The 23,255-nt window shown below is 36.9% G+C and overlaps 1 protein-coding gene across 1 annotated transcript in view; it reads left to right on the forward strand.

The window, feature by feature from the left end:
• FAM241A (family with sequence similarity 241 member A) overlaps positions 1–18,519 on the forward strand; it is a 43,342-nt gene extending 24,823 nt beyond the window's left edge. Inside the window, exon 2 of the mRNA NM_001243959.1 lies at positions 16,147–18,519. Within this exon, the coding sequence (NP_001230888.1) occupies positions 16,147–16,392 (246 nt within the window). The 3' untranslated portion in view covers positions 16,393–18,519. The remainder of the gene's footprint in view (positions 1–16,146) is intronic.
• Positions 18,520–23,255: the final 4,736 nt, after the last annotated feature.

Below are 23,255 nucleotides of genomic sequence, written 5' to 3' on the forward strand. Positions count from 1 at the left end.
CCCTTCTTGTGATCTGTCGATCTGATAATTGAGGTGACTACCAAGCGACTAATGGGTGGATCATGTCAACAGCATGGATACACTGGACAAAAGCATGAGTCATGTACCGAGCAGGATGGAGCAAGATGGTGTGAGATTTCATCACTGTACTCAAAATAGCCCACAATTTAAAATTTACAAATTATTTATTTATGGAATTTTCCATTTAATATTTTCAGACCACAGTTGACTGCAGCTAACTGAAACTAGGAAAAGAGAAACTGGATAAGGGGGACTACTATAGTATTAAGGCAAGAAAATTTCAGGGGAAAACAAGTGGTTATTTTCTGGCCAAATGTGATACATTTTCTCTCTTAACTGGATACAGTTAAAAATAGGAAAAAAAAAAAAGCCCACCTTTGAAGTGCTCAATGTGCTTAGTCTTTGTGCCAACTTCTATAGTTTTTCTTTTCTTCTGGGGGTAGGAATGGGATTAAAGGTTAGAGATTGGTTTTGTTTTTTATTTTTAAGAAAAGATGAAATTTTTAAAATCCTGGTCAAATAGTAAGTATGACAATTGAGACCAGGTGCTATACTACAGTGAGCCAGATGTGTGTATAAAACAAGAAACTGTTATTGTACAGGAAAAAAAATGCAAAAACCACAAAACCATTTTAAAATTATTATTTTTACTTTCTTTCTGTGCCGATAGCACTCCTGCAAACATGGTAAACATTCCTAAAACCCGCTGGACTTTCTGTACGAAGTGTGGCAAGCACCAACCCCACAAAATGACACAGTACAAGAAGGGCAAGGATTCTCCGTATGCCCAGGGAAAGCGGTGTTACGACAGGAAGCAGAGTGACTATGGGGGACAAGCTAAGCCAATTTTCCGGAAATAAAACTACAAAGATGATTGTGCTAAGGCTTGAGTGTGTTGAGCCAACTGCAGATCTAAGAGAATGCTGGCTATTAAAAGATGCAAGCATTTTGAACTGGGAGGAGATAAGGAAAGAAAGGCCCAAGTGATTCAGTTCTAAGTGTCATCTTTTGTTTTATTATGAAGACTATAAAATCTTGAGTTTATGGCCGGGTGCGGTGGCTCACGCCTGTGATCCCAGCACTTTGGGAGGCCGAGGCGGGCGAATCACGAGGTTAGGAGATCGAGACCATCCTGGCTAACACGGTGAAACCTCGTCTCTACTAAAAATATAAAAAATTAGCCAGGCATGGTGGCGGGCGCCTGTAGTCCCAGCTACTCAGGAGGCTAAGGCAGGAGAATGGCATGAACCTGGGAGGCGGAGGTTGCAGTGAGCCGAGATCGCGCCACTGCACTCCAACCTGGGCGACAGAGTGAGACTCTGTCTCAACAAAAACAAAAACAAAAAAAAATCTTGAGTTTATATTCAAAAAAAGTATTATTTTTGCTGATGTAAGTGAATCAAGACAAGTATAACTAAACTGCTTTTTAAAAACTGATACATTGAAACAATTAGAATGTGAATCATCACAAGATTGATTTTATATTTATAACAAAGCCTATAGTGTAGGCTTTAGAACATAGGCTTTAGAGCCAGATTGCCTGAATGTGTCTAGATTCCACCAATTACTAAGGGATCTTGACTAAATTACGTAATCTCTCTTCCTCAGTTTCCTTTATGTTTTGAAGATCATAGTACTTAAAGCATTGCCCAGCACATACTATTCAATTAGTGTTCATTTTTTAAATTAATAAATGTGTCATGAAATAAGTTAAAAATTTCATTTAAACACTGCTTGTTGTTTTCAAGGCTTACATATTTCAGAGCATATCTACATAGGGATAACCTTTGAGATGAAGAGGAATAAAAAGCAAGAAATCAGTCTTTGCAGGTGACTAAATTCTGAAGTGAAGATGTTTTGTAAACCACAGAATCGGTTTGTGGTTTATCAGTGCTATAACCAGCTATCCTTTTATATAATAATACAAAAGCAGTTAAACACACCATATCATTTTTAAAAACATCATTTAAATATTTGAAAGCAGTGCATTAGTGGGTTTTTGCCAATTCTTTTGATTTAGTTTATGACCAAATTGACCTTTTTTGAACTAAATGCCAAGCATTTTGCTGCTCTTAAATGTTGATCACATTTTGCCTTAAAATATATGTATTTGTTTATAAATGTTAACCTCCACACTAGATTATTAGCTTCTCAAAGTTAAGGATGTAATATTACTTATCTAATACTTTATAGGTACCAGAAAAAATGTTTGTTGAATTGGTTCTAAAGTGTTTTTAAAGCCAAATAATTATAAATGTTATGCTGAATATAAATGACAACACAGTTTTATTTGTTCATTTATGCGTTAATATGTTTATTTATTTGCTGTTTTTTTCTTTCTGGGCTGCCAGATATTTTGTGTTTGTTTTGAGGCAAGGTCTGGCTTTGTCACCCAGGCTGGAGTGCAGTGGTGCGATCTTGATTCACTGCAGCCTCTGCCTCCTGGGCTGAAGCTATTTTCCTACCTCAGCCTCCTGAGCAGCTGGGACTACAGGCACACACCACCATACCCCGCTAACTTCTGTATTTTTTTGTAGAGTCAGGGTCTCACTATGTTGCCCAGGCTGGTCTTGCACTCCTGAACTCAAATGATCTGCCCACCTCGGCCTCCCAAAGTGCTGAGATTATAGGTGTGAGCCACTATGCCCAGCCCTGCCAGAGATTTAATGTGGGCCATAGAAGGAGGAGACCATTTTAATGTTTACAGAGCATTCTTGATTTACTTTTTATATTTCTACATTTTTTAAGAACTTCCCCAGAGAGTTATAAATAATGATAGAAAGTATTTTAATTGTGCTAAAAGTTTTTCTAAAAAATAGGTTTGAGTGTGACATTTAATGTATTGAAAGCAACTAAGGAAAAAACAGGACTGACTATTCTGAGATTTGGGTTTCTGGTTAACTTTCTTTAGGCTTAATGAAAAAATGAGTTAATTACCAGCTAAAGTACATGGTAGGCTACTGCACAATGATGGAAAATTGCCCACTTAATGATATGTGTGAAAGGATAGTGAAGAAGGAGAAAAAGGGAGCCATTTTAAAATTCATTTAAACTTCAAGTATATATTTAAAGCCTTTTTTTAACGTTAGTAAGAACTGCCTGATTAAATGGATCCTTATAAGTCAAACTTTTATACTGAGAGTTTGATCACAGTACATGTGAAGAATAATAAACACTCTTGAAGGTGCTCACGGTCCCAGGACTGATTCCAGAGAACTAGTTACCTACCATACAGCGTCCTCTGATTCAGCCTCACAGAAGTTGTCTCACAGTTCACCATCAAAAGTAATGTCCAGAAATAACCAAGGTAGGGCTTCCAGAACAATGAGGTAAGGAATTCAGCAGACTGTCTCCTCAGCAAAGCAGCAATTTAACTGTTGAAAATTATGGAGCAAAACAAAATAAAACAATCTTTTAAAGTCTCCAAGAACCATCCTCAAGGTATACAGCAAATAGAATTATTCATTCAAGAAAATATACTAAATCTCAGGCTACAGTTTCACCCTGGAGGAGTAGGCCTCTGGTGTTTTTCAGCTCTCCGCCCCTCCTCCTCCTAGCTCCATGTTGTGGAATCTCAATTCCAGGTAGGTATAGCTGAGACAACCAAGTCTCTCTTCCCCTAACCAGTCTCTAAGCGAGGCACGGCAAGTCCAGAACACGGAGGCCCACCTTCCCCTCCCTGCCCTCACTGTAGGGCAGAGGTTCCCTCCCAGGAGAGGTAACCCGGAAAACCAGGGGCTGCTCCCCAACCTCAAGTGTCTAATTTTACAGCAGGGTGTCACCCCAGGGAATGGTGCAATGGTGCAGGAGCCCTGCCCAGTAGGAAAGGCAGATCTGGCTGGGCACGGTGGCTTACGCCTGTAATCCCAGCACTTTGGGTGGCTGAAGCAGGTGAGTGAAGAGCTCCATAGATTTCCCTGAGAGGACTTCGTTTACTTGGGAAAGGGAATGGAGAACTTCATGGCTAAGTTTGTTGTTGAAAGCAATACAGATCTTGGTGAAGAGCAATTAATAGGAGGCTGATAGCTCCATAATATATCAAAACATATTACTAGTGGCACCGTCAAAACAACACAGCAGCCAGAAGTTTTAAAGAGAGAACCAAGGAAGGAGCCAAGAAGAGCCTTCCTGGGATCAAAGTCAACTGTGAGAATTCGAGAAAGCAGGGCTCATGTGCTAGGCTGCACCCACTCAGGAGCAATTATGGTAGGATACGGGGTAGACTTGAAAGCATTCTCCATGCTGTACATAGACCCATCAACACAGGACAATAGCCTCAATGGCACAAGGGGCTTAAATTCAACATCTGACTGAAACCAATTGAACAATAAACTATTCTGACCCCTTACTCCTTGGAAACCAGGCTTTAAAGTGACATCACTGTCATCCCTGGCAGTCTGAAAAACTGTGTATATGCCCAAGGCATTTCTCTGTCAGTTGCTAGAGTGGGAATCTCCAAGCTACTAGTCCCTGGCTGAATGTGTAAAGTGCTTACCACAATATCTAGCAGATGGGTGAATTCTGATTAGTGGTAGCTATTATTATTATCATCATCTATAGTCAGAACTCTTGGTTTCAAGTGACAAAAATCCAACTCCTACTAGATTTTGGAAAATAGGAATTTATTGGCTTATGTTATGAAAAAGACCAAAAGTAGTTATGCTAGCTATATCTGAGTACTTAAATTATGTCAATGAAACCGTCTCTATCCATTTCTTGGCTTTACTTTATGTTGGCTTTGTTCTTAGCAAGCTTTCCCCCCTAGTAATATGATGGCCTACAACTCACCAGCTATCTAACTACAGTTTGTTTTTTTCTCAAAAAAGCAAAAACAAAAAACAAAAACAACACACAAAAAACCTGTCTCTTTTTCAATAGTTGCAGTAAAAGTCTTGGCTAGAGCTTTCATTGGCCTGTCTTGAGTTGCATTTACGTGCCCAAGAAAATGAAATGTTCAGCCGGGTGTGGTGGCTCACACCGGTACTCCCAGCAGTTTGGGAGGCTGAGGTGGGTGGATAACCTGAGGTCAGGAGTTCGAGACCAGCCTGGCCAACATGGTGAAGCCCCATCTCTACTAAAAATACAAAAATTAGCTAGGTGTGGTGGCGGGTGCCTGTAATCCCAGCTACTCAGGAGGCTGAGGCAGGAGAATCGCTTGAACCCGGGAGGCAGAGGTTGCAGTGAGCCGAGATCATGCCATGGCACTCCAGCCTGGGCAACAGAGCGAGACTCTATCTCAAAAAAAAAAAGAAAATGAAATGTTCTTATTGGGCAGGCTTGGAGCTGGGGAATGGAGACATCTTCAACCAACACATGGACTAAGAGCAGGTAAAGTGTGGTTTCCCCGAAGTTAAATCAAGGAGAATATATGGTATATATACTAGACAGGCAAAAACAGCAGACTTTCAATACTGCATATGTAATGATATGCATTAACACAACAACATGTAATACTGGACACAGGAAGACAGTTATAAGTGAATCTTAAATTGTCAACTCACTCAGCAAAAGCCTGTTTATAGAATGTAGCTTGTGCCCTTTCCAAAATGAGTAAGCAGGTTCTACCAATATTAACGTGCACAAATTGTTCTGTGGGTAGAGATGTTCCATAGAAAACATCCCACTTCAATTTCTATATAATTAAATTGTCGTAACACTAGAAAAAATACAACTGAACTTAATTATCATGAGAAAGATAATCACTAAGGCATTAATTATCTCAGGCAGTATGGTACAATAGAGAATAGAAGTAAAAATCACAAGATATAAATTCTGCCAAAAATAGAGTAATAATAATTACCATATATTGAGTGCTTATTCAAAAAGCTTTTATCTGTTTTCTTATCACAACAACTCTAAAGTAGGTATTATTATACACATTTTATGGGTGAAGAAACTGAGAGTCAGTGGTTAAGTAATTTGCCCAATGTCACACAGCTGATACATGACAGAGCAGGATTTGAATCTGTCCTGTTTGCTACGAAAGCCTTGGTTTTTTGTTAATGGGCTATGGGACTTAACCTGTTCATTCCTAATTTCTAAAGTAAGAGACTGTGTTTTAATTATCTTTGAAGATGCTTCTCAAAAATCCAGTGATTACTTAAGGGTTTACCTTTAATTTCTCATCATTAATTTGGGGTATCTTTTAAGAAGGATTTTGAATCAGTTAGAACACCCCTCTATTTTTATGTATGTCTTTAATCATGGACCAAAAAAAGAGTATCACTGCTTTGGTGAGAATACTCTTCGTGTGCATGTCGTAGTCAGTACTCTCTGTATAACCACAAAGGAAACTGTACATTTGACAAATGTTTTTCCATTGGGACCTCACATACAAAGAATAAATTTTGGCAAAGACAAAAGTGATTAATGTTAGAACAGGAAAAAAGCTCCATCTATATTTCTGCACTCATGTACTGGTTTATATGTGAAGTCTTATGGGTTTGCTTATTGTTTGTTGGGGAGGTTTTTTGTTTGTTGTCTTATTGCAATTCTGCCAACCACGTATCTCTTCATTCTTGCTGAGCCTTTTTTTTCACATTTGAATCTGAATTCATTACTACTTTTAAAAGCATGAAAATGTACTAACTTGCTGCAAATAGCTTTACTTAAATTTTTGTACAGGACGAAAATAAGAATTTGAGCAACTTTTCTGCTTGAATACTTTTAGGTATTCTGTAAACTGTGAGAAAAGATGTAAAGGAAAAAAGATAGTGATACTCATTTTGCTGTGTAAAATGTATTCATTCTCTGTAAAGTGAAAGTGTGTTTATATAGCTTATCTTTTCAGAGGTGGAATACATAAAATTTCTCTGAAAACTAAGCAGCATTAACTAGATGCTAGCTATTAATGTAATAATAACTGGAGGGTGTGTACAGTATAGGGATTAATGGTGAGTCCCCTGGAGTAAGAATATCCAGGTTCACATCATAGATCTTTCAATTACTAAGTATAGGTCAGTGTCCAGACATTTAATTCCTCTTAAACTTTACAGTTTCCTTATCTATAAATGGGGGGAAATAATAGTGCCTCCTTTACAGATTGTTGCAAAGATCAAACAAGATAATGCATGTAAAACACAATGCATGTTACATAGGAGGCACTTGGGTTGGCTTTCCTACTCTGCCATTAATAGCACTACCACTACTATTACTCTGAAAATTACAAGCATCTTGAGAGAGAATCAGACCCCCAAGAGCTCATCTGTACGTATTAGTGTCTGCTCTTAAAACGCAGTGGGTTAGGAATTATGCTGAGCATGTAAATTTTAGCTAGCAGCTGTCATATTCTGTAATTTAGTCTAGAATTTATAAATATTTGAAAAATATTGAAAAAATTCACAACTATGCTCATGGGAGAATATAATGAATATTGATATTTCATTTAAGTTTTCTTTGTTTTAAATTTTGGTGGGTTTTTTGCATAGTATGTTATTGTAGAATATTTCCATTGTTCCTTCAGCAAATACTTATTATGAGTCTATGATGGGCCAGGCATAGTGCAATATACAAAGTACTAATGTAAAATTTGTAAGACATGTTTCTTGCCCTTAATACCGTTAGTGGGTTCAAAGCTAGTGACAGAAAATAGATATATAAAGAAATAATTTTATACCAAAATACTATGCTAGGCATAATAATGGTCTCTCCAAAGATGTCCACATCTTAATCCTCAGAACCACAGAATATGATATCTTACATGGCAAAAGGAATTTTCCAGATGTGATTAAATTTAAGGACTTTGAGATGTGGAGAGTATCCTAATTATCCAGGTGGATCAAACTGATTTCACATGGGTTCTTAAATACAGAGAACTTTTAATTTGTCTTGACTTAATTCTTGTATATGGTGAAAGGGAGGGATCCAGTTTCATTCTTCTGCATATGACTAGCCAATTAAATAGGGAGTCCTCAACACCATTAAATAGGGAGTCCTTTCCCCATTGCTTGTTTTGTCTGCTTTGTCAAAGATCAAAATATTTAAATGTAAGACCTCAGACTATCCTAGAAGAAAATCTAGGAAATACCCTTCTCAACATCGGCCTTGGCAAAGAATTTTTGGCTAAGCCCCCAAAAGCGATTGCAACAAGAACAAAAATTGACAAGTGGGACCTAATTAAACTAAAGAATTTCTGCACAGCAAAAGAAACTATCAACAGAGTAAACAGGCAGCCTACAGAATGGGAGAAAATTTCCACAAACTATACATCTGACAGAGGTCTAATATACAGAATATGTAAGAAACTTAAATCAACAAGCAAAAAACAAATAACACGATTTTTAAAAGGACAAAGGACATAAACAGACACTTCTCAAAGGAAGACATAAAAGCGGCCATGAAAAAATGCTCATCATCACTCATGAGAGAAATACAAATCAAAACCACAATGAGATATCATCTCATACTAGTCAGAATGGCTGTTACTAAAAAGTCAGAAAACAGATGCTGGCAAGGCTGTGGAGAAAAGGGAATGCTTATACATTATTGGTGGGAATATAAATTAGTTCAGCCACTGTGGAAAGCAGTTTGGAGATTTTTCAAAGAACTTCAAACACTCTGATGTAGTTTCTTTTGCTGTGCAGAAGCTCTTTAGTTTAATTAGATCCCCTTTGTCGATTTTGGCTTCTGTTGCCATTGCTTTTGGTGTTTTAGACATGAAGTCCTTGCCCATGCCTATGTCCTGAATGGTATTGCCTAGGTTTTCTTCTAGGGTTTTTATGGTTTTAGGTCCAATATTGCAGCACTACTCACAATAGCAAAGACTTGGAACCAACCCAAATGTCCAACAATGATAGACTGGATTAAGAAAATGTGGCACATATACACCATGGAGTACTATGCAGCCATATAAAATGATGAGTTCATGTGCTTTGTAGGGACATGGATGAAGCTGGAAACCATCATTCTCAGCAAACTATCGCAAGGACAAAAAACCAAACACCGCATGTTCTCACTCATAGGTGGGAATTGAACAATGAGAACACTTGGACACAGGAAGGGGAACATCATACACAGGGGCCTGTAGTGGGGTGGGGAGAAGGGGGAGGGATAGCATTAGGAGATATATCTAATGTAAATGACGAGTTAATGGGTGCAGCACACCAACCTGGCACATGTATACATATGTAACAAACCTGCACGTTGTGCACATGTACCCTAGAACTTAAAGTATAATAAAATATATATATATATTAAAAAAAGAACTTCAAACAGGGCTACCATTTGACCCAGCAATCCTATTACTGCATATATACCCAAATAAAATAAATTGTTTTACCAAAAGATGCATGCTCTCATATGTTCATCATAGTGCTATTCTCAATAGCAAAGACAGAATCAACCTAGGTGCCCATCAATGGTGGATTGCATAAAGAAAATGTGATATATATATATATATATGTGGATATATATATATCACATATATTACATAATGTATATATATTATGTAATACTGCACAGCCCTAAAAAAGAACAGTCATATCCTTTGTAGCAGTCAACATGGGTACAGCTGGAGACCACTATCCTAACCAAATTAATGCAGAAACAGAAAACCAAATACCACATGTTCTCACTTATAAGTAGGAGCTAAACATTGGGTACTCATGGACATAAGGATGGCAACAGTAGACACTGGGGACTACTAGAGGGTGGAGGAAGAAAGTGGAGTGTGGGTTGAAAAACTACCTATTGGGTACTATGCTCACTACCTGAGTGATGGAATATATACCCCAAACCTCAGCATCATGCAGTATACCCTTGTAACAAACCTGCACATGTACCTCCTGTATCTAAAATAAAAGTTGAAAGTATTTTTAAAAGAGCTAAAGAAATAATTTAAAATTAAAACTTTTGAGGCCCCTAATTTTGTGTCCTCTTTATACAGTATTTATGAAGAATTCTATATTTCTCTGTGTTTGTTAACAACAGTTAAATGTAGGCAGTAAAAAATACAGGTGTTCATTATACCAGTGTTTCTCAAAAGGTGGCGAAAACTAGGTTTTTGTTTTTCAGTTCATTGCTGACTGATACATTTGTAAAATATAGTAAAAACGATGTGGTATAAAATTGCTATAAAAGTTTCTAAATTAAAAAAAAAAACTTTTTTTCACTGTAGTCAGAGGAAAATGTTAACTACTGAAGAATGGTCAAAGAGGTGCAGTACTGCTAGCTTTGAAGATGAAAGAAGAGGAGCCAAGGAATGTGGGCAGCTCTAGCAACTGGAAAAGTACAGAAATAGATTCTCTTGAGCCTCTAGGAAGAAATTCAGTCCTGCCAACATGACTTCTAATAGACAGAACTGTAAGATAATACATTTGTGTTGTTTTAAACCATTACCTTTATAATTCTTATGGAAGCAATAGAAAACTAATATTAAGTACAAGTTCTCTTTACTTGAGGAGTATATGTGGAGAAATAAAAGAAAATAAGGATCACTTTCCAAAGTTGACCCAAAAGAGCTAGGAATAATTTTTTCAAAAGACATGCAAAAGTCATTGTTCCAAAGTGGATCACATACCCTTTCCAAAACTAGCTCTAGTAAAGAGAAAATTACTCTTAGAATCATCTCTGGAACTGAGTAGGTAGAATTCACTTCACCTGAAGAATGAAGGCTGGATTTAAGGTTCTAATAGGGAAGAGGAAAGAAGACTGGATGCTAAGTAATGTCCACAAGAGAAATACTGCTAATCCCATAAAAACATGTACATTGTTTTCAGATTACTGTAGTAAATAATATTTTGGAAAATAGTGCCCATCTTTGGTTTGGCCAAAAAAAAAAAAGGAGCAATGTAGAAAATCTATCAAATACTTCTCTAATGCCTGCCAGAAAAACACATGATAATTTCTTCCTGTTTATTCAACAAATATTTATTGAGATGTTTCTATATGCTGCTATTTTCAGGACATAGCCTTTGCTACATATTCATATCAGAGGATATCAGTGGCCAGCAAAAATAAATACTGCTCCTAGTTCATGAAGTTTATAGTACAGGTAGACATTAATCAAATAATAACACACATTGGCATTGAGTCAGAATGCATTGAAAGAGCATTACCTGATGCTGTGAGACTGAGTTGAAGCTTAAGCTAAGACCAAAAGGAGAGGATGCCTTAACTAAGCAAAGGAGAGACGAAATAGTTTTTTAAGCATAGAAAAGAGCACCTGCAAATCCCTGTGGCAAGCAAGAGCTGAAAGACCTCTGTGGCTGAAATAAAGACAGGAAGGCTGATGACAGAATGAGGCCAGAGACCCAGATAGAAGCCAGACTAAGCAGGGCCTCATAGATCATGTTAAAGATTTTGGCCTTAATCCTAAAAGCAGGATGGAGGTGGCATGATTGAATTTGCACTTGGAAAGAACCACTGTGGCTACATTGTGGTATATAGATTATAGGGGAGCTAATGGACTTGTGCAGTAGCAGTGTTAGGAAACTATTGGAATAGTCAAGAGATCTTAGTAGACTCTTAGGATTATAGCAGTAGATGGAATAGTATATACACTTTAAAGAAATATTTAGAAGGTAAAACAAAGAGAATATGGTGATGAGCTGGATGTGGGTCATGGGGAAGAGGGAGAGGGAGGGGGTCAAGAATGCCTTAGAGTTCTGACCTTTGGATCTGGCATATGGATGGTGGTGCCATTCACTGACCTAGGGAGCATCAAGAGAGCCCTCTTCCTCACAAATCAGCCAGATGGTTTAAATTTTATTGTAAACAAGAACTTCTAAAAATAATTGAATCGGATGACCTTTTGATAGCTGCATGAGACAATCCAGAAAAAGCAATATGTTGTTACTTGTAGTAGTTTTGTGACACCACATGCATTTCATTGTATCTCATAACTCAAGTCATAATATAGTCCTTTCTTAATACAATTTACCCGCTTGCAATATATTTGTAATAAGTTAATTCTACTTAATTATCTCAGCTTGTCAATTTTGTAAACTTAAAAAAAAAAAATAGAAATGCACCAGTTGGCGGAAAGAAGGGAGGGATCAAACTCATCGACTATCACCATGCAGGCCTTTACCTCAACTTATTTCAAGTATCTCTTATTCCTACAGTGAAGTGCTGGTGCTGGCTCCTACCAGTCATCAAAAAGCAAGTTGTTAAATTTTCAGGAACTTTGTGAGCTGGCTGTTAATAGTTTGAAATTGGCCACAGTGGAAGTACTAACACTACAGAAATTGGAAATCACAACAGAATTGGCAAACGCTGTAAAATAGAGCTTCCCCCAACCCCCAACAAAGCCCATTGTTAAACATTTACCAACACGCCAGTCTTTGTATCCTTTAGAACTGTGTTATTTGAGAGGATATCCTAGATACATAAAATACTGTAATGAGATTGACTATAATCTCACTGATTGAAGAATATTGATCATTTTCCTTTTCCACGTTCTTTTTTTTTTTTTCTTTTGCCTGCCTGGAAACTGACACCCTTTCCACATTCTTAAATGTCTTCCTTTAGGGTTGTTTGAACCCCCTATCCAATTCATTGCTGGATATATTTGATGTTTCTACAGAACTTCATTTGTGAAGATACGTTACTTTTAGGCATTAGCCTAGTGATTTTTTTTAAAACTTTTTTCTTCTTCATCAGATTACCCAGATTAAGAAGTATTTCAGTAAGGTGGCAAAGTTTTAGAAATTACTGAATCTGGTTGATACGTATATAGGCTTATTATACTATTTTCTCTAGTTTTGTGTGTGCTTAAATTTTTTTATAATTAAAAAAAAGAAGAAGAAGCAGGCTGCAACAGCCACAGCTTGCCCAGACCTGTCCTTACTGGGTCTTCAGCTTCCAGTCTCAATCCCACCAGCTGATCTCAAGATCTGAGATAATGTGAGCATTGCTGTCTCCTCACCTGGCCTGATTTACTAACTCTCTATTTTGATTTAAGTGTTGCAACACCTCCTTCTTCCCCTGGAAAACCCACAAGCATTTGTAGATTTAATTTATTTTACAAAGAATTTAAACCTTCAGACAGTACCTACCACATCCAGATTAGGGTACTTTCTTCGTACTAAAACCACAAAAATACTGAAAAAAAAAAGTCTTAAAAAGCTTCAGTAACAACAAAAAAACCCCAAAGTACAATGAGTGCGTAGATTACAAGAAATTGGGAAGAGTAAAAAAAAAAAATTTTTTTAAGAACTTTAATAAAAAATGAAGGAAAAAAGGCCAGAAACAGTATCAACATGCTAAACACTGGAGAAATAGAGAGGGATGAGGGATCAGCAGAATTACATACTAAATCGAGGACTCTTCAAGTTCTACCCTAAAGAAAAGAAAGCTTTAATATTAGGCAAGAATAAGGGTTTTTTTTTAATGTAGTATATTGTTATGGATCATATCAAAGTACAAGAAACATAAAATTGACCCAGTCGTAATATATCAGTGAAGGAAAAAATAATTTAGAAATCAATTTTTTTAAAAAAGAAAAGATCCACAAATTATAACTTAAAACTATCAGTATCAAAAAAGGATCACATAAATCATTTTATGGATTAGAAAACTGAAGTTGAGGAAAAGTGAAGTAATTTGGCTAAGATCATGTCACTCAGTTAAAGTGTTGCAGCCTGGATGTGAACTCCCTAGGTAACTCTACAACATTTTGTTTTTCTCACTCTTTTTCTGATAGAAGTGAAAATCCAAAAGTAATTTTAAAAATTATATAAAATAGGCCAGCACAGTGGCTCATGCTGGTAATTCCAGCACTTTGGGAGGCCAAGGCAGGTGGATCACCTGAGGTCAGGAGTTCAAGACCAGTCTGACCAACATGGTGAAACCCTGTCTCTACTAAATACAAAAGATTAGCCAGGCATGGTGGTGCATGCCTGTAGTCCCAGCTACTTGGGAGGCTAAGGCAGGAGAATTGCTTGAAGTGTGAGGTGGAGTTTGCAGTGAGCCGAGATTGTGCCATTGCACTCTAGCCTGGGCAACAAGAACAAAACTGTCTCAAAAAAAAATTATATAAAAGTATAGCTCAAAAGTAAATCTGGCTTGAACACATGATGTAGACTCAACAAAGATGCTGCAGTGAGTCTCATTTTTCTACTACCTCATCAGTCCCCCTTGGTACTCATTACTGTACATAAATTACTAGTATATGGGAAAAGCCCATTTCTTAAAGTCATACTGAAAATCATTTTGTCTGATTTTCTATTTTAAACAAAAGTTAGATTTTTTTCACTCTTCCCTTAAAGATTTATTTTAAACTCTATGTGTACAATAGAAAATAAGGCTTCATATAGCCATTTCTTCAATGAAAAAAATATTTTTAATTACTTACTGATCGATGACTGAAATGATCAAGCTTTGGTTTCTACTAAAAGAATGTAAGTTTGATTCAGATGTTTGAAGAATGTCTTAAAACTTCCTCAAATTCATTGGCTCTTTGTGGCAGATGATTTTGTGACACTCCTTTATAAGATAATTAATTTTGCTTTCCTTCGGCCTATACGGCATACTTAATGGTATTTAATACTTATTATGTGAAGCCCTATATCTAAAGGCTTTTTAAACATATAATAAATTCTCCATCATGTACATACTATGAGCAAATAATTCAATAATTATTTGAATCATGCCTCCTAAATAAAATAGATTTAATAAATTATAATTATCTCACCTACATGACATAGTTTTTCTTTTGTGATTCTACTAGGGTCTGGGGCCGGGGGGAGGGGGAGAGAAACTATACCAATTATTTTAACAAAGATAATTTAATATAAGTAATTGTTAACTGGGTATTGGAAAAGCATGGTCACCAGATCAGCATCATAAGCATCACCTAGAAACTTCCTAGAAATGCAAATTCTCAGACTCCAAGCTTCACCCCTGACTTACTGAATCAGAAACTCTAGTAGTAGGCCCAGCAAGCTGTGCTTTAACAAGCCTTCCAGCGGATTCTAACACATGCTAAAGTTTAAAAACCACTGCACTAAAATATCACCAAGACAACCACTCATAGGACTGGGCAGAAAGAAAAAGAGATGGATGGACTTACTGAAACTAAGAAGCTTCAAAAAGGCCCCCATGGAACTGAAATTCAGACTTTCGAGAACAGGTCACTGCTTGCCTGGTGCTGATTTCTCTGAGTTCAGAGGAGGGAGCCTATAGACCTGGGAACCAGGTATCTGAGGAAGAAGCACCCAGTAATTGGAGCTGGCATCTCAAGAAGGCACATTGAGATTGGTTCTACAAGTGTTGGAAAACCCCCAAATTGCAATCAGCTGCTACTACTAGCAGGCACTATTGCTGTCAGAGTGAAGAATTGTTGCTAGAGTGAGACTTAACAGGATTAAGAAACCCATCCGAAGGAAACAGCAAATTCCTTCTTCCTTCTCTACCTGTGAAGTGTCACGCTGGTCCCTCTATTGGCAGAGCCTAACAGGGAGACAGAAATGCTTGCAGAATTCCAAAGAGTGGGTTTGAAGCCAAGAGACAGTAGCTTACTGTCATGGCCTTAATTATAATACAACTGGAAGATAATAGAAATAATACTTTAGGTATGTATAATTGGGTGCATGTAGACATTTTCTGGGATACTAACTACTGGGTAGACATTTGGCCTTATTGTAAAAAAAAAAAAAATTTGTATTAAAACTATTTGTTTCTCCTGATGAAATTAATAAGAGGCATTTAGGGCATCTATATAATGAACAGGAAACTATGCAAGGGCCTGCGCTGAAGTCTGCTTAGCTGAGCCTAAGACAAAGATCACAGCAGTAGTGGCTGAGGATTGCTCAATAATAACAGCAAACATGCTTTGGTCATCTGAGGCTCAGTTTCTTAACGTCTTAGTGTCAAAGGAACCGTCTAAAAAGAATCTTACCAGGACAGAGCAGTCAGGCCTTGCCTCATAAAACAGGAGGGTGGCAGAAAAGGGTGTTCTGAAGTCATGGTCACTCACAAGAGATACAAACATGATTCTTCACTTAAGCAGTCATTTTTGTGCAATTCCAGGATCAAAAAGAACATTCCCATTGTATTAACAGGTACTTGTAGAATAATTATCAGAAGTATGCCCAGCACTTTGGAAGATGAAGAACTAAGGTTCTTAAAGACGTTTACATATTTCTCATGTTATGTTCATGTTTTGTCTTTTTTTTTTTTTTAAAGGATGTTGAAGACTCACAGAACCACACTGGTGAGCCTGTTGGAGATGACTACAAGAAAATGGGAACACTTTTTGGTGAACTGAACAAAAACCTTATCAACATGGGCTTCACAAGGATGTATTTTGGAGAACGAATAGTGGAACCAGTAATAGTCATTTTCTTTTGGGTTATGCTGTGGTTCCTTGGCCTGCAAGCCCTTGGACTAGTTGCTGTTCTTTGCCTTGTTATTATTTATGTGCAACAGTAAAACATGGCCGAATTGAATTGTTTGACATTTGGTAGCCATATATGTAATTGAAGAAGTTATATATTTCACTTTTTGACAACCGAAAAAGTTTGCCTTGTTTCAAATCGTGTGCTGGCTGTTTTGTAAGTAAATTTATACATGGATGTCACTTAAAACTAAACTCTTGATCATAACAGCATTGAATATATATTTTGAATATACATTAGCTTATTCAAAACTCTTGTTTCACTACTATGATCTCTGTTTCCTTTATACACCTCTATCCCCATGCCAAATCTTAAGTAACACCACCAGAAAGTGAACAGGGAAAATAACAGGACATGGAATTCAAATCAAGCAATATAGTTCTTATAAAGAGTTCCAATAAAACATTTCAGAAGAAAAAGTATGAAACAAGCTAAAAGTAAGTTTCACTTAGAAAACTTGTCCCCACTCACCCTCCCCACCAAATAATCTCATATTATTTGGGAAATATTTGGATTTCAGTTGTCCCTACCCAGCCTAAACTAAGGTAAATGATAATTAGCATACACTACCTTAATATTGTGATGAAAATCAGTAAAGATAGAACGTTTTCTAAAGGTTGAAAATAATATATTTATTATTGCTGGGGAAAGCTCCCAGGTTAAATATAACTTTTTTAAAATGTAACATTTGGACCTAGACCTACTTTAATATATCATTTGAAGTTTCAGACAATTTTGGTGCTAATTACTTTTTGTGAGTTTTTAAAGTCTCATAGCCTAGTTGACTGCACCCTATGATAATGCCATATTTTCTTGTATCTAACAAGTTGCATATTTTTTCCTAGAGAGACATTTTCAGTGTATTTTTTTTAGAAATTTATAATTTTATAGTTCTTTCATAACACTTATTCTGAGTTTTGAAACAATGTATTTCCTATCTTGACATGGATTTTTTTCACAAAAAATTTACATTTTACTGTTGTTTTCAGGAAAAAAAATCAGATCATTTTTCTTTGATATCTATATCAGAAAGGTACAATATTAACAGTATAAAACCAAATGCTTACATTTGGAACTTAGCCAATTTTGATAATCTTTTTCTAAGGCTAAAGTCACATCAGTAATTGCCTAGCCATGTTATTAAGGTGTCTTAATTCAGCATTTTCAGGTTTTATATTGAAATACGCATTTCTTTAAATATTCTTTGAAAATGGAGAATGGCTTTAGTGATATTTTGGGTTTTGTTAGAGAACCTAAAATCTTTACACTTTCATCTCAAAGATTATAAAGGAAAGGGGGGTAGTTAAGATTTAGAATTCAAGTTAAATTTCAGAAATTGAGGCAGTCAGGCATTTGTATCTTTGGTAGGGCAACAAGTAAAACATGTAGAGTGCTTGCTATCCCACTTTATAAAACTTTTACCCAATCTTATTTCTAAACCTCTGTGCATTCTTAGTGTCTTCTCATTCTGAAACAGAAAATAAGGAAAAACATTTAACTTAGTTTTCTAAAATCAGATAATCCTAAACAAAAATGTTAGGGTCACTAAAAAGTATTGCGCATTTATATAAATACAGTCCTTTTAAAATTTGACTTTTAAAAAACAAAAGACTTTGTACGATATCATTGTTATTGCGTTTGCAATATTTTTATAGTAGCCTTTATGAACTCAGTATAAGTGCAAGTTGTTTGAAAAGGTGTTTTTATTAGTGCACAATAGAATTGTGAGGTTTTCAGTAGATGTCATGAGATTTTGTATATCTACATAAAATATCAGTACATTTTTTTCTAATGCTACTGGAAATTTTACTTTTCCTTTGCAACACATAAACGATATGATGTACAAAATAACAGCTCTGGTTCCACCAGTACCTAATGTTGAAAACATTTTTAAAGTAATTTTTAATACTATTTAGTATACTCTCAGTACTGTACATCTGCACACTGGTGTTAATAGGGTATATATTAAATTATATAAAGAAATAAGATTTTGCTGTTATTCTTTCTACATATATTATTGGTTAGTACATCACAATATTTGGCTTTGATATGGGAAAAAAACTTTGCCTATGTAATGGAAATAAAATATTTTCTTTTATGAAATATATTAGAATGCAGATTATACTAATATCCTGAAATAAAACTGGTAATTTATTTGGTTCATGGTATAAAGAATTAGATTGGGCCGGGTGCGGTGGCTCACGCCTGTAATCCTAGCACTTTGGGAGGCTGAGGCGGGTGGATCACAAGGTCAGGAGATCAAGACCTTCCTGGCTAACATGGTGAAACCCCATCTCTACTAAAGGTACAAAAAATTAGCCGGGCCTGGTGGCAGGTGCCTGTCGTCTCAGCTACTCAGGAGGCTGAGGCAGGAGAATGGCGTGAACCCGGGAGGCAGAGCTTGCAGTGAGCACTCCAGCACTCTGGGTAACAGAGTGAGACCCCATCTCAAAAAAAAAAAAAAAAAAAAAAAAATTAGATTGAAAATGATTCTCATCATTTCAATCTCAAATACAAGCCAGTTTTAGAAACTGTTATTGCTTATGAATAAAGAAATAGAAGTTACAATGCTAAGGTTATTATATAATGCATACTCATACGGCCAGTAATTCAAAAGAAAAAGGTCGAAGTCTACAAATAAACAGACTGTAGATGAGTAAATCCATTTTTCTTAAAGTAAAAACTCTGTATTTTGTAGAATTCTGTCCTCTCATACCTTAAGCTGTCATGGGCAAGGTATTTTCCCATTCCTGGCTGCAGGCAGATCATTCCTAGTCCAGTAGTGTGCTGGAGCAAGCTTGCACTGGCTTACAAGAGCCAACTGTGAACATTTTTTCTGCCTTCAGTGCTGTCAAGTTGGTAGTTTGAAATTGGCCATGGTGGGAGTATTTACACCAAAAAAATTAGTAAACACTACAAATCAGATCTTTTTTTTTTTTTTTCCTTGAAAGCCAGCTGTTAAACATACATCAGCACACCCTAGAGGCCACATTCCCATTTCTATTCCTACAGATACAAAAGTAAAGAACAGAACACATTTTGTGAAATAAAAGAAAGCATATGAGGTAAATCCCCATCGACCCACCCAAAACTGCATCTGGATCTTTCCCTTGTGGGTATTATGGTTCATGGTTATCTTCTGACCAACAAATCTCTATTTAATCATGTTTTGACCACAGAAAATCTCTCTAGGCTGTCACCAAGCTGTAAATCCACTAAAGACTATCCAGGCAATCAGGAAAGGCAAAACTTACAGAATGATAGAGGAAAAATTACAGTATAAGTAAAGGTCTGTTGTAACATAGAAAGCTCAAAATAGTCAAAGCCAGGCTGGAGCAATCAAAGGCTATTCGTGTGGTTCATAGATTGTTTTAATAGTTATTTTACAAATGTTTATTAATTTCAGGTGTTTTAAATGCTTTCATTACCAATTTATGGCTTTACAATTGAAGGGAGAAGAAAAAAATGTAAGATGGCCAGGCGCAGTGGCTCACCCCTATAAGAGTGCTGGGACAGCACTTTGGGAGGCCGAAGCAGGCGGATCACCTGAGGTCGGGAGTTCGAGACTAGCCTGACCAACATGGAGAAACCCCGTCTCTACCAAAAAAAAAAAAAAAAAAATACAAAATTAGCTAGGCGTGGTGGTGCATGCCTGTAATCTCAGCTACTCAGGAGGCTGAGGCAGGAGAATCACTTGAACCCGGAAGCCAAAGTTTGCAGTGAGCCAAGATTACGCCCTTGCACTCCAATCTGGGCAACAAGAGCAAAACTCCATCTCAAAAAAAAAAAAAAAAAAAGACTTTCATGCCTGGTAATAGAGTTGGCTGAGAAGAATATAAACTTATTTACAAACTATGACTTCAGGAGTATTGGTGGATTAGAGGTCATTTGCAACTCCTGTCTCTCTGCCCAACATTTAATTTTTGGTATGCGTTGGAGTTCAGTCCAACAGCCTGCTCTCACATCACTCCACACAGCAGCTCGGCAATGTCACCACTCCCGTGGCTGCAGAGTTACCATTTGCATCCTAACAGCTCCCCAATTTGCATCTCTAGATCAGAGCACTGTACAGAATTTAAGACTCATACATTCAATTGCTTGCCCAATATTTATTTGCACTTGGTTATCCCATAGTACCCAAGATTCAGCATGTCCAAACAAGCGCAGCATCCTTCTCCCAAATCTTTAATTCCTGTTTCCCATCTCAGCAAATGACACGATCCTTTCCCTAACTGCTCAAGCAGGAGTTGTAGATGACATCCTTGACTCTGTGTTTCCTACACTACCTACATGTAACCAAGTACCAAGTCTATTTTACTTCTAAAAATATAATCTTTCTACTTCTATTCATTCCTAGCATCACTGAGTCCATTCTGCCATCATCTCACCTGGCATGCTGAGAATCCTGATTAGCCTCCCTACCTTCATTTTCCACTTTGTAGTTACAGATCTTTCTAAAGCATTATTCTAACATGATTCTGATATCCTTGACCTAAATCTTTTCAATGGCTTTCTGTTTTCATTATGATAAAGTCCTTATGCCTTAATATGTTTTACAAGGCTCTTCATGTACTGGTTCTTGCATACCTCATCTCTCTACACTGCCACTCTCCATTTCCAGGATTCAACTATACTGAACTTTTCCCCAGTTCCTTTAAAGAGACATGCTTTCTTACTTCCAGAACTTTGTACATGCTTTACTTCTTTAACTGCTCCCTACCAGACTGACCAATATCTACACAGCCTTAAGACCTCAAGTGAGACATCATGTCCTCCAGGGAAACTTCTCTGACTCCTTTCAATCCAGTTTTGGTTCTTCATTATGGCTTGGTTTCTCATGTGCAACCCTGTGCTTTCCAGGTCAGCACTTCTCATGCTATATTGCAATAGCTTATTTGTCAGCTGCTGCTTTAATAATTGATTAATTATTAAATTAATCAATAGGCTTCACAAGGGAAGAGAACATGTCTGTCATTCTATAATTGCATTGCTAGTGCCTAACACAATGCCTGGGACATAATAGGCTGTCAAAATATTTATCAAGTAAACCCACTTCATCTACTCATGGTCTTCATGTAGACCACTAACAAAAAAGATCTAGAGCTGGTTGTACTTTGAAGTTCTTTGACTCCAAAAGTAAACTTACTGTGCACAAAGAGCATGGGTTGATGTATACATTATAATTTATAAAGCTATTCACTTCTGATAAAAGAATACTGCTGTTATTTGGATACATACACAGTATTTCCACTATACACTTGTGTATTTTAGGAGAAAATGTATTTTCAGTGTTTGGTTGATTCACTATTTTTCCAAAAAGGATATTTTACAATACCTACGGTCACTGATACTACCAGAACTTCACTTTTGTTCAGTACTTTTTAATAGACCTTTATTTACTACATTTTAATTTTTTAATTTCTTTTATTTTATTGTTATTATACTTTAAGTTTTAGGGTACATATGCACAATGTGCAGGTTAGTTACGTATGTATACATGTGCCACGCTAGTGTGCTGCACCCATTAACTCGTCATTTAGCATTAGGTATATCTCCTAATGCTATCCCTTTCCCCTCCCCCCACCCCACAACAGTCCCCAGAGTGTGATGTTCCCCTTCCTGTGTCCATGTGTTCTCATTGTTCAATTCCCATCTATGAGTGAGAACGTGGTGTTTGATTTTTTGTCCTTGCGATAGTTTACTGAGAATGATGATTTCCAATTTCATCCATGTCCCTACAAAGGACATGAACTCATCCTTTTTTATGGCTGCATAGTATTCCATGGTGTATATGTGCCACATTTTCTTAATCCAGTCTATCATTGTGGGACATTTGGGTTGGTTCCAAGTCTGCTATTGTGAATAGTGCCGCAATAAACATACGTGTGCATGTGTCTTTATAGCAGCATGATTTATAGTCCTTTGGGTATATATCCAGTAATGGGATGGCTGGGTCAAATGGTATTTCTAGTTCTAGATTCCTGAGGAATCGCCACACTGACTTCCACAATGGTTGAACTAGTTTACAGTCCCACCAACAGTGTAAAAGTGTTCCTATTTCTCCACATCCTCTCCAGCACCTGTTGTTTCCTGACTTTTTAATGATCGCCATTCTAACTGGTGTGAGATGGTATCTCATTGTGGTTTTGATTTGCATTTCTCTGATGGTCAGTGATGGTGAGCATTTTTTCATGTGTTTTTTGGCTGCATAAATGTCTTCTTTTGAGAAGTGTCTGTTCATGTCCTTCGCCCACTTTTTGATGGGGTTGTTTGTTTTTTTCTTGTAAATTTGTTTGAGTTCATTGTAGATTCTGGATATTAGCCCTTTGTCAGATGAGTAGGTTGCGAAAATTTTCTCCCATTTTGTAGGTTGCCTGTTCACTCTGATGGTAGTTTCTTTTGCTGTGCAGAAGCTCTTTAGTTTAATTAGATCCCATTTGTCAATTTTGGCTTTTGTTGCCATTGCTTTTGGTGTTTTAGACATGAAGTCCTTGCCCATGCCTATGTCCTGAATGGTAATGCCTAGGTTTTCTTCTAGGGTTTTTATGGTTTTAGGTCTGACATGTAAGTCTTTAATCCATCTTGAATTAATTTTTGTATAAGGTGTAAGGAAGGGATCCAGTTTCAGCTTTCTACATATGGCTAGCCAGTTTTCCCCACACCATTTATTCAATAGGGAATCCTTTCCCCATTGCTTGTTTTTCTCAGGTTTGTCGAAGATCAGATAGTTGTAGACATGCGGCATTATTTCTGAGGGCTCTGTTGTGTTCCATTGATCTATATCTCTGTTTTGGTACCAGCACCATGCTGTTTTGGTTACTGTAGCCTTGTAGTATAGTTTGAAGTCAGGTAGCGTGATGCCTCCAGCTTTGTTCTTTTGGCTTAGGATTGACTTGG

Source organism: Pan troglodytes, chromosome 3 (genome assembly GCF_028858775.2).
Source record: "Pan troglodytes isolate AG18354 chromosome 3, NHGRI_mPanTro3-v2.0_pri, whole genome shotgun sequence".
NCBI classification, from domain to species: Eukaryota; Metazoa; Chordata; class Mammalia; order Primates; family Hominidae; genus Pan; species Pan troglodytes.